At 41.2% G+C, this 13,365-nt stretch overlaps 1 protein-coding gene across 1 annotated transcript in view; it reads right to left on the reverse strand.

The window, feature by feature from the left end:
* Positions 1–13,365, reverse strand: part of Zswim6 (zinc finger SWIM-type containing 6) — a 192,906-nt gene that overhangs the window by 47,172 nt on the left and 132,369 nt on the right. Inside the window, 1 exon segment of the mRNA XM_032898917.1 lies at positions 320–468. Coding sequence (XP_032754808.1) covers positions 320–468 — 149 coding nt within the window.

Here is a 13,365-nt window from a genome sequence, read left to right on the forward strand (position 1 = left end):
TGTGGGAAAACTAACTAGAAAAGAAAAACACTTGAAAGGATGTCAAGTAACATTAAAACCATCACTTTGTTTTTGCAATTGAAAGAAAATTTCTCTTAAAATTGTAACAAATTAGTATCATTTTACAGTAACTAAGAGAGACAAAAAATGGCACCCTGTGTGGCAAAAAGTCAACTAGGGCAAAAAGGGTTGTATTGTAACACACGTTTCTCACTGGTTCATTAGCTTAAAATCTCCATCCCAGTCCATATAGGATCTTACACAGTTCCCATACATGCTCCTATACTTGGAATACATCTTCAAAACGGGACAACCATACCTTTGCAAAGAGCAAGTTAAGCTGCTTCCCTGATCCATGGTACCCTCCCTGGGAGAGGAACAGTTTAACCTGTTCTTGCACCTGCTCTTCGTCCAAGTGCCAGCAGTTCTCGTCGTCAATACTAGCACCCGCCGTAGGGTCAGGAGCACCTGGAAAGCGAAGGGAACACGGCCTGATTAAGACTGTACGTAGAGGTCTTGAGAAAAGGGTTGGAAATGAGTCAGACTCTCTTTCTGCCTAAAGTTAACCTTTTAAAGTTAACCTCAGTGTCAATGATAAATACCAATTTATGACTGAAATGAATGCAAATCACTCTGGAGTTCCAAGACTTTCCTTATTCTATGCTTAAGTGCGGATTACTGTTGAACTCAAGTATTTCCATGTTGTGGGAACAGAGCCTCCTTGTTGTTCAAGAGAGGTTTACAAGTTTCCTAAAGAATTAAAGAGCCACAAAACTGTCTTATTACAAATGCATGATGTAGGAAGATCTATGTAGGACATACTAGAAAAATACTTCTCAAAGACACCCAGAAATATGGAGCAAGTCACCTCAGCAGAGCCTTTCACCCGTTCCTATAACTCAAGACGCTTCCCCATGATCTGCTACTGTACAAACAACACGCTGACGCAAGTCTTTACTTGCAGAAAACAAAGATTAAAAAGGGAAAGCAAGACACACGGGAGCAGGCAGTGCAGCTGCTGTGTAACCCAGGCTGCAGTAGTACCTTGTCAAACTGCATAAATATTTTATTGCTGAAGTACACACAAAAGACAACAGCTAAGTAGTAAGCCCAGTGAGTGAAGACTACCAGAGAAATTTAAGTTACCCAGATACTTACAGAAAAAATTTAAGCTTCATCACTTGTTAAGACAATAAAACAATGGCATTTGGTCTAAGATCTATAATTAGGATTTTAAATATGAGAACATTTCCCTCCTGATGTCTCATATCCTTAGGAGCCTTTAGACACTTTATATATTTGATTCTATGTCACTTGTCATTTAATGATTGAATAAGAAATTAACTGATCAAGGAGATAATCACGTGTATTTCCTTAGGTACTGGGTCTGCTTGACCCTAGGAGGAGGGTACAGTGGGATAAGAGCCACCTTAAAAAGAGACATTTATTCAGTCAGTCAGTCAGTCTATCCGATCTTAACTCTGTTAGTCTGCCTCTTGGCAAGACATGGAGATACAATGGTATTCCCAAACACACAGAATCCCTGTTTCTAACTAATTTAAGGGCTATTTTTAAAATATCTAGTACCTATAGTAATATAATTTATACTATGGTTATGCATTTATTTGCTTATATGATCACAGGTATATATTAAACTATAAAGTCTGACTGGAAAGACAGCATAAATAAAATGGTCTGATATTTGCTATTCTGTTTCATCTCTGTGTTTGTGTTTGTGTGTTTTCTCTTTTGTTTTATTTGAGACATGGTTTCTCTGTGCAGTCCCTGGCTGTCCTGGAACTTGATCTGGCCTGTTTCATTTATTTTTTTAATGACTTGTTATACTTTGCTATCCATTGATTCTATACCATACTATAGTTGAATGGAACATACTATTAGGAAAGCATGGTTTTGAGTAAGAGAAAAATCAGGATAATAATAATAGATACAAATGTATGTATATGTGTAGTATGGTGACAGCTCTTTAAAGATAGGTCAGAGATCAGTAGACTTAGGAGAACTCCCGTTGCGTGGATTGCTAGAATACAATACCTTGAGGAAATGGCAGTGAGCTGAGAGATCTGCCTTAAGAAGATTAGAAGCTAATTAGAAGTCATCTAAAGGCAGGGGAAAGAGGGATGGGTCAATGTGAGGGACTAAAAAAAGAAGCTGGGCAGAGGCCTTAGGCAGAAAGAAGCATGGTGCATGGGAGAAGTAGAAGTTCGTCCAACCTGAGAGCAGAGGCCCGGGCCGAGCTGCACAGGACAGCCCTGGAAGACAGAAAGACTGGGGCTGTGCAGCTGAGCAGCTCAGGCTCTCTTCCCTGGGGACAGCAAGTGGGAACTCATGAGGATGCTACCTGAGGTTGAAGAATGGAATACTCTTCATCCTGCTATGCACCAATTGCAGCATTCTACCATGAAGTATTAATTGGGTAGCCATAAGAATGAATGTGACAGCCTCCGTGTACTACAATGGAAATACACCTAAAAATATTGTTGCATAAAAACAAGAGAAAAAAAATACAGACACACCAAGATCATAAGGACAACGAAGCTTTCTACAAGACTGTGCATTATCGTCTAACACCAAGTGTCTGGGAAAGTATTACAGGTGCACCCGACCTGGTGATGATGTGAGCATGGGAGGGAGGGGTAAGATGGCGGCATGTGTGGAGCATTGACTTCTAGATTAAACTACTATACCGAATATGGGACAATTCACTGACACAGACAGTGCCCAGACTTGGGAGTTCAATTTTAAATATAGTGAGTCTGGAGTACAGAATACTTTGGAGACAGGACAAAAGGAGAACAGAGGATATTCATCAGGAAGGAGGGCATGCTGTGGGAGACAGCCCAGGTTTAGAAAGGCAGTCAGGGTAAGAGCCCAGTGAAGGCCCACGTAAATACTAGAGGAGAGGCAGTGAGTGCAGTGGGAATGAGAAGCCTCTTAGAAGACCTGGGAGACTTTCCCAGGTAGAGGAAAAAGTTGTTCTAATTAGGGACTGGCCAATTAGGCTGATAGCCCAGCTGTATAAGAGTGAGGGATTTTGTCTATCCTTATTGCCTAAACAATCTGGGAATCAAACACTTACAGGAAAGTATCAAAAAGAGAAGGAACCCCAAAAGTAACTTTTCTCCATAAGGACTCTTTTTGAAAGGCTAAAGACTATCTGAGATATCAGAGTATCTGAGAGGGATTCAGAGTCCTTAATCCATCCATCCATCCATCCATCCATCCATCCATCCATCCATCCACGCACCAACCTATCCATCTACCCACCCATCCATCTTTATTTTTGGGACCTTCTCACAATACCCTCTGTGGAAAGACAGCAATAGATTTCTTATGGAAATGTATCAGAAGACACTCTCCAAATAACTAAACTACAGGATCTCAACTTCTAAGTTTTCTCCAATATCTTACTGAAAGCTCCCACCCCCCCAAATCTCAGGGGCAGCTCATATTGGCTACTTATCATTCCTTCTTACTCTTCCTTCTGATGATTTGAACAAACATCCACCATCTACTCTTAGAATGGCTGTCTGCCTTTTGTATATTTTCCTGTGGGTGTGTTCTGTTTAACTGCCTCCTCAACACAGAGTTCTCCTTGACACCTGGGTCTGCTTCACAGGAGGTTGGCTGTGCTGTGCCTCAAGTAAGGGCTCTCAGATGCAGAGTCCTGAACTGTATGAGAGAAACCCAGGGTTGAGGAAGCCAAGTATTTTAAGTAGGATGAACTTGAATTGGAGGTAACAATGTTATTTTCTCAGGTCTGAACTGGCAAAGTGACCTACATTAAGAGACCTCTAAAAATTGCAGACTATACTCAATTCTTAATTCTCTGAAGCAAAGAATAATAAATGATATTATAATCTTCAAATTATTCTTGACTTGAATTAAATAATGATCGAGGATTCCTTCCCCCACTTAAAAGTAACAGCTCTAAAATTACATTCTAAAACTTTAAGGAATCATTTACACACACACACACACACACACGGAGGGGAGAAGGAGAGAGATAGACAGACAGACACAGAAATACAGACTCTGGTTATTGCCCAGTTGGAGAAATAACCACACTTGGTTTGGCTGAGTATTTGGGGTGTTTTGGCATTTACTGGAATTAGTCAACTTTGTAAGAGTGCTATGGGAAAGAGGATGTGAATCCAAAGGTTTGTAAAGCTCTAAGCCTGTACTAGAATCCCAGTTCAAGGAACAGTTTAGAAAGAATTGGCAAATTACTTAGGCGTCTCAGGCTTCTATCTTGATTCAATATTCTACATTTCCAGAGTAAAAACACCAAGTAGGTAATAAAAATTAGAAGTCTGCTGATAGACTGTAGGAAAATCTGGTGACTTAGTTATAAGAATGAAAGCAAAGGTAAAATGGATAAAAGCTTTTATTTGATATACTTTACACATAAGGTATGCATCACAGACATTGTAGGCCAGGAGACTAAATATTTTACTAATTACTACAATGATGATATTTATCTTCAAAGTGCATTATCTTAAGCTTTAATGCTGGAATGCGAACACGACTCCGTGGTAAACTGTCTGCCCACCATATGTTAGACCACAAGCTCCATCTTCACCATTTATTAGCTAGCCTGCTCAATAACAAAAAAATATTTAAAAATAAACTCTAAATCTGGGGTTATCTGAATCCCAGTATGTCTTGGTTGTACACTCTAGAGTCCTTGACTTGGCATTATATAAAAAGGTAAGAGCTGCAGAATCTATTTCTACTTATTAGTGGTCATCTATAATCAGAGACAACCCTCTAAGCATTTAACTTGGAGAAGAAAATGAAAAAAAAAACACCTAGGTAATTTATTTATATATTTACTATTAAATATCCTGAATTAGGCAGCAACCAGAATCACTACATCCATACATTAAATGCTTTAAAAGCTATCCTGGGTTTTGTTGTTGATGTTGTTGTTCATAAGTGCTATAATATTTGCAGTGTATAATCAAACATTGTGGGTATTTTGTTACTAAATTTCAGTTCATCAGCTTCAAGCCTTTGGGGAAAGGGAAACTATCTGTGGGGTGCAAAGGGGGGAGGGGTCAGCAGTGAAACAGTTACTTGCCTCCAGACAGATAGTGTGAGTCTGACTCACCTCCCACTTGGTACTGTGACAGCAGAGGAGGAAGCAGAGGAGGACTCGTGGACACGAAGAACCTCTGTCTAGTCGAAGTCTAGTACTTAACTTAGTTCGCAATTAAAACCTATCGAAGTTCCTAGGGCACGCTGGATGCCTTGGCACCACTTCAGACCTACTCCCTCCTATTTTTCTCCTTCAAGTAGGAAAGAACAAGGCTTCTGCCGTTAGAGAGGATGCTAAGTGTCTTGGCTGGCATGTCGTGGATCTTAACAATAGAGGAAAGTACTCAGGATCCCAAGGTACCACTCAGGCACCTCTCCCATTCTGAAGGAAGCACATTTTAAGAATCATGCTGAAAAGACTGTCGCACAGTAAGGATGCCGCCTCTTCTTGGCATTGTATAACACCGACTCTCCATGTGCATTATAAACTGAGCCGTGAAGACACAGTTGCTGCAGGCTTCTGGTGGGTTCTGAGTTCTAATGCAGGATAAGGAGGTTAACTCTTCCTTTCCTCTGACTTTACTCTGATCAACTGTCTCCAGGAAACTGTCTTTTCAGGCATTCATTTTTCTATGTTTACATAGTGTGGTGCATGTGCAAGTCAGTTCTCTCCCTCATGTGAGCATTGGGGCTTGAAATCAGGTCATCAGACTTGGTGGCATGTGCCTAACCCATCGAGCCTTCTCACTGTCCTCCAAATAATGCTCTTAGCCATTGATACTTAGAAGTAATGTTACCCTTTGTTGAAATTATCAAATTTCCTCTATTTGGGCAAAATGCAGACAGCAGAAAAATATACTGTGGAAGTGATTAGTCTCTTTTGGGGACCTATGGAAGAGTCCTATCATACTGTTTTAGAAAAAAAGCTCTTTCTTTAGAGCAGAAAGAAAATCAGAACACTGTTTAAAAATGTGATAAATATAAACTGAATAGACATGTTCTTTAGAAAAGATTTCGGATGGCCTTGCTGGGCATCAATGGAAGGAGAAGCCCTTGGTCCTGCCAAGGTTAGACCCCCAGTCCAATATAAATAAACCAGGGGATTATTGGAGGGGGCATAAGAAGGGGTGGATGGAAAGGGGGAACACCCTTAGAGAAGGGGAGGGGGAAGGGTTAGGGGGCTGATGGACAGAAAACTGGGAAAGGGAATAACATTTGAAATGTAAAGAAGATTTACCCAATTTTTAAAAAAATGGGAAAAAAATAAAGAAAAGATTTCAATTCCATTCTTAATCCTTGTTTTAAGATGATGTCTGACTAATGCTTGTTTATAATTCTGTAGTAGTTCAAGTAGCAAGACCCTCCCTCAGCTCCTCCACAGCCATCCCATGAAGTCTACTACCGAGAGAGGATGTGGTGGCTTCTCCAAAAGCTGTACAGAGAGCGGCCTGGTTTCTCAGCTGTGGGGGCTGATGACAGAGGAAGGGCTGACGGATGACGGCGTGCCCACTTATGCTCTAACCAATTACCTCCCTTTAGCTAGAGGCCAAGAAAGCAAATGAGCGGCCCGTGCCAATGCAAGTGTCTCGGCCTCAGACAGAGCTGTCAGTTTCCAGCCCCTCCCCCACCATTTCCCTCTCTTCTGACCGTCCCTCATCCCTTAATATCATTTAATTTACTTGTCTTCAGTAGTTTATTCATATATCTTTTATAAGTAAAAAGCAATAAAGCATGTGTACATTTTCCAACACTCATTAAAAATGTAGCATGTAAACAGCATGAAAAAGCTACATAGTAACAGGTAAGCCATTTTCCATACTTCTCTGATAAAATGTCCTAACAATTACTGGGTACACAAAGATAAATATTTATGCCAAGTCCTCAGAAGGTTTTCTTTTTAGATCAAAAGCCTCAGCCTTCATTAGAGAGGGCTCTCCTATGCCTGCAAGCTCTAGCAATAGTCTGCCCTGCTTACTTTAAATGAGGCTTTAAAACTCCGGTTGTGCCCTGGGTATGGTGGCACGCACCTGTAGTCCCAGTAGGCAACTCAGGAGGTAGGACAAAATGTTTCCCAAAAAAACAAAACCAGAAACAATAAACAAAAGAATAGAGAAAACAGAAAGAGAGTCTGCGGATATTTTCCTTCATCATTTACTACTCCACAGGCTGACTCCTATTACATACTGACCAGGCTACAGAGGGAGGTGTAAGAAAGCTACTGCGGGCAATGAGAGCAAACAGCTCACCTAGCGAACACACGGATTAGAGGAGCTGCAGCTAGAGGCCGAAGAGTGCAGGTCTCTGCACTATCCCAAGAAAACTCATGGGAGAGAGGTTTTTCTTTGACATTCAATTTCACGACTACTTCTTTTGCTAAAGTCAAGTGCTGAAGCTCTGTGTGGAGGAAAGCTAGATTATAACCTGCATTTACGGGTCTGTGGATGTCCATGGCTCCATACGGACAGCTGTGGATCATGCAGTCCACCAAGATTTGTAAAGATACACTTAATACATGATGCAATCATCAAACTTTGGTTACGATTTGGGATAAAATATTGTTTTTAGAGAGAAATTTGGTGGTAATTATAGAATCCAAAATGCATATACCATCTATTTATTCTGGCACTTATACTACTGGAACTCTACTACTTAAAAAAAGTTCAAAATTTAAAAAAAATTTAAATTCAAATTAAAAACCAAAAGCCTCACATACCAAGTGATGGTCCCAATAGCAACAATTATAGATAGGAAAAGCTGGACAGTACCACTTTCATGAAGTAAATAATTAATTATACCATAGAAGGAACAATTGTATAACTTAAAACACTAAAACTAAAGCAAGATAGCTTTACTTATTTAGGAAATTAAAAATTCAGTTTTCAACTGTTTTTTTTCCTTTTAAAACATTTCAAGTTGTATGTGCATATGTGTGTTCACAAAGGCATAGACAATGCTGTCTTCACGGGGTGCTATGGTGGGACACTGGAGTTGGGAGCAGAGAGCCAATGAGGACTTATCTTTTGATCTTCACATACTTCTAAAATCCCTTCTCCAGCATTTTCTATAGGCTTCACATTACTGTTTTTTGGAGACAGTGCAGTTAGAGAGACTTCTCTCCTGCACAGTGTATTGATTGTGTTGGCCACCAGTAGATCACACATGGACTGGGCTGTCAACATTAGAGGCTCCGAAATAAAGGCAGGTTAGTAATAATCAAATACCTCCCTAGGTTCCAAAGTTGTTTGCTACAGCAAGTCCAATCACAGAGAATATGACCACCCACAGGGAGATAAAAGGAAGAGACTCTCTGCATGCGGCCCCGCTTCAGGTGATGCCCCAACTGACACTTACTAGTGGACTGCAAGCACGTTTGTGTGTTCTTATGAAATGAATCACCAACTTCTTACTAAGACCAAGACAGAATTTAAAGGGGATTGCTTCAAAAGTATGAGGGGTATTTATTATGTGTTCAGACATTCTCCCAACATACACAGGTCATAATATGAGTCTCCATGTTTATAGTCAAGAGAAAAGAGAACATGTACAGAATAATTTGGTGGTAACTGGGCAGCTTATGAACACTGACGGATAAAATGATCCAGACAAAGAAGTATTTGAGGGTTAAATTAAGGAGACAGATAGGCAGGAGACGAGACCTGAAGTGTAGACTCTGGTTGTCTTGTTTCTGTAGATGGGTCAGAGATGAGGTGGCTATTCAAGGCCACGTCAACCCTTTCCTGACACAGCAGTAAATGTGCTCTTGTAGCACACTGACTGCTACCACGGTATCAGGGTGCGAGCAACAGCCGGCGTACTTCAGAACTGGCCCAGGGCCTGGGTTTGAAAGGGTCACTAAATGACCTCCTCCTTCACTCAAGGTCAAGGTCAATGTTTTCCCTGAAACCTGTTCCTTTGTTGTGGTTAGCCCAGAACAAGCTAGCCCATGGGGTGGTCACTAAAACAAAAGGCGCGCGCGCGCGCGCGCGCGTGTGTGTGTGTGTGTGTGTGTGTGTGTGTGTGTGTGTGTGTGTGTGTGTGTACAATGGCTGTCACAGAGAGTGGGGAAAGCAGACTGCCTCTGGCTTTCATTCTTACGGTCTGCTCTTGATTTACTAAGTGGGAGAGGGCTTATGGGTGTACAGGTGCCAGGGCATGTATATGGGGGTCAGAGGGCAGCCTGTGGGAGCCAGTTCTCCTTTCCAATGGTGGTGGGCCCCAGGTAATCAGGCTTGGTGGCATCATTGACAGCTGAGCCACTTTCCTAGCCTGCTGCTATCGTCGCAAACTATGGTGTGAGTGTCCCAAGGAGATCCGGTTGAATCATACATATCCACAGCATCAGTTTTTCTAAAGTGATCATAAAAGAGGTGAACATTTTAAGTACGAGAGAAAATGTGTTGTACATATCAATGACAATCCTGGACTCCAGTGTTTTAAGTTCAATAATCTGTCTCTAAGCCACATTTGCCAATTTAGAATGCCATCTCCTTTAGGGGTGTACTTTAAGACTGGGTCTTCCTATACATATAAACCAGGCTGGCCTCAAGTTCTGCTTCTGCCTCCTGAAGAGAACTGAATTACAGTACACACCATCACACCTGGCTAGAATATCGCCTATAATGGGAAACAAACCAGAAAAACACCAATTCACATAACTAAGGGAGTAGACTTAGTACTCGAAAATCAAAAAATCTATTGGTAAGTACTTAGCAAAGACACTCACCTCTTTAAAAAAAAACAGTATCAAAGGTAGAAAGTTGTATTAGGATATAAAGATAAAAGCAAACAGTCTGCTTTAAAAAAAAATACACAGCTGCAATCTCCTTGGTAGGATATTAACATTAAATACCCTGCAGCCACTTTGAGCATACAGTGATTAATTTTATCATCGAGTCATAGAAAATTGTATGAAACACAGTGAAATGAAGAAAAGGCTGACCAAGACTGCTATTACAATAAATCGTATTCACACGGCCTTCACTGTGTCTCTGACTAGAGGAATCAAGATGTGCAAGCTACTGCAACTGTACACTGGCAATGCTGAGTATACAGTGGACGGAATAATATAAAATATTAATTCTTAATTTTCTTTTAAAAAAGCCCCAAATCATATAAGAGAGTAAAGTTTTGAAAATGAATTTAATTTTTACAAAAGAATGTTTTATTTAAAAGTGTTTGAGGGCAGCTGAGAGCATGTGGTCAAATGCCCGTGGAATACTTTTAGCCCTGTCCTCCACCATGGTGTCATTAATGTAACAGTTGAACTTAAGCCCTCCGGGGAAGATACGTCCCATTTCATCTTGTAAGACCATGCCTATTTCCCACCCATCTTGACCACTGTCATACTGGAGTGGAAGGCAGTAGACAGCTTGTGGAAATGGCCCATCTCTAGGCCCAACTCCAGTGAGAAATTAAGTAGCAAGAAAGCTGGTAGTACACACCACTCAGGTTGGGGGCTCTCAAGCAGATCTTCTCACAGACAAGCCCTGAAAATCAGATGCTAGGCTAGCTTCTGCTATTCATCATGGTTCAGATTCCAGGCTAACCTCTATCACAGTTCCCTTCAACACTGCCTTTTCAATCTGAGATTCTGAAAGAATATTATGTGAACATGTTCCTGTAAACATAGTTTACTTTATTAGGAACACAATTTCAACCTGGGAATGGGTTAAAAAAAGTTTTTAAGACAATCTTTGGGAGCTGTTAACCTTCAAAGCAAGGTACATGCATCAAATATATAATTATTGATGACACCTTCAGTTAAATTAAAATTCAGAGAACAAAGTGACTTTAATGGGTTACTTGAACTAAGAAAATATAAAGAACTATATCCTATTTGTCCACTGAAACATTTAATAAGCCCTAAATCAGTGGTTCTCAACCTTCCTAATGCTGCTACCTTTTAATACAGTTCCTCATGTTATGGTGACCCCAACCATAAAACTATTTCATTGTTACTTCAAAACTGTAATTTTGCCACTGTTATAAAATGTAAATACCTGGTGTGTGACCCTAAAGGGGGTTGCGACCCACATGCTGAGAACCACTGCCCTAATGCTCTCTGGAGATATCTCTGGCATGACTGTAGGGTGGTGTGAATTTTCACCAGGTGAGTAAGACGATCCTACAGAGCAGATGCCTTAGAGAAGCTCCTACACGCATGCCCTTTCTGTGGGCCAAAGGCACCTTTGCAGCATCGTTGTTTATACTCCTGCTATTTAACAGGGCAGCCCCTGCCAGGTGAAATGCTTCACATGCCTCCTGAGAGCCACTTAAATAAAGCAGAGCCTGACATGGGACGCACCAGAAGAAATCTGACTGAATGAATCTGCCTCTGACATATAAACCACACATGGCACAGTACCAGGAGACTTCTAAAAGAATGTTCATAGCAGCTCTACTGTAAGCAAGGCCCATCAACAGTGGAAACGGACAAACAAAACAAAACAAAAAACAAACAAAAAACTAGTGGCACTGTCACAGCCAGAGTATTTATTCCACAGCACTGCGGTGCTGTCTGCCATCACCAGCCACACCCACACAGCTAGACTTGCAGGTGGCTCTCGTGTGATTGGGCTGTTGCAAGCATCAAATTTCAGACTTCACATGGAAAATTATAAACTTTCCCTAAACAATTATATGAATGCACATAAACATGCAGTACACACACATACTATTTACACACAATCATTGACACATAAATGTAATCATTGTAAACTATTGACATTGCATGTTATTTTATACCTCATCATAACAGTATGAATCTTGCAGATTCATTGAGAGGAATGTACTGAATTTTACTTATAAAATATTGAAAACCCAAGAATAGGGGGATATAAAAATATGAACTATATAAATATTTTTGTTGAAGCAATATCATTACATGTATCAGAAAATGGCATTAAATAAGTTTTGCTTTCATTTTTAAAATTGTGTCTACTAGAATATTTGCATTTATACGTATATGTGGTTCACACTGTATTTCCCTGGATTAGACAGGTAAACACCCAATACATGATAACAAATGAATTACAGGCACATGGAAGATGGGCAAATTCTACTATTGAGACTTTAAGATGTATAGAAATCATACTGTATGATATGCAGAGTTTAAGAATAGATCAAGACAAAACAGCATTTAATAATGTAAAAATGCGGGGTTGGGAATTTAGCTCAGTGGTAGAGCGCTTGCCTAGCTAGCCCAAGGCCCTGGGTTCGGTCCCCAGCTCCGGGAAAAAAAAAAAAAGTAAAAATGCTATCGCTACCCAGGAAATGATTATGACACAAATCAAAGGAGAACCTGTGGGGGTGGGGCACGGAGAGCTCCCAAGTGCTCAGAGCCACCTCCTGCTTGGCCTGGGGGCTGGGTATTTGTTAATGGTATTCAAGACTTCATGGACAGAGTACCATCTCAGAGACTTTAAATGTCACAGTGCTACTTTCCATAAACGTTTCCACCTGTGCTATGAAGTAATAACTTTGAGGAAACTCACAAAACTAAAAGAATAAGGTTGAATGATCTGTCCCATAACTCAAAATAAGTAACTAAATAAATCTGATAATATTCAGTCCCTGTGCTGTTTTAGCCAAGACTGTGATACTTTCCTCAATGTATTTTTAATTACTTACAAAATTATTTCTAAATATGTTAAAAGCATAGGCAACCTGCGTTGTAGACGCGGAGGCCAGAAGTTAAAGTCACAGATGTTATAGACCTTGGGTGCTATGCACCAGTTCTGTGTGCGTGTGTGCGTGTATGTTTGTTGTTTGGGAGACTGACCTGAAACTTGGTAAGTACACTAGGCAGGCTGACCAGCAAGTCCCACAGGTGCTCCAAGCTCTGCCTCCCCAGCACACCATCCTCGGGTGTGCCCTCACGCTGGCCTTTGAATCATGGATTCTGGGTCCAGCACACCATCCTCAGGTGTGCCCTCATGCTGGCCTTTGAATCATGGATTCTGGTCCAGCACACCATCCTCAGGTGTGCCCTCATGCTGGCCTTTGAATCATGGATTCTGGGTCCAGCACACCATCCTCGGGTGTGCCCTCACGCTGGCCTTTGAATCATGGATTCTGGGTCCAGCACACCATCCTCAGGTGTGCCCTCACGCTGGCCTTTGAATCATGGATTCTGGGTCCAGCACACCATCCTCGGGTGTGCCCTCACGCTGGCCTTTGAATCATGGATTCTGGGTCCAGCACACCATCCTCGGGTGTGCCCTCATGCTGGCCCTTGAATCATGGATTCTGGGAGTGCATTTCAGGTCTTCTTGCTTGCAAGGCCAGCACCTTCAGCAGAGAAGCCAT

Source organism: Rattus rattus, chromosome 3, assembly GCF_011064425.1.
Source record: "Rattus rattus isolate New Zealand chromosome 3, Rrattus_CSIRO_v1, whole genome shotgun sequence".
Taxonomy (NCBI): Eukaryota; Metazoa; Chordata; class Mammalia; order Rodentia; family Muridae; genus Rattus; species Rattus rattus.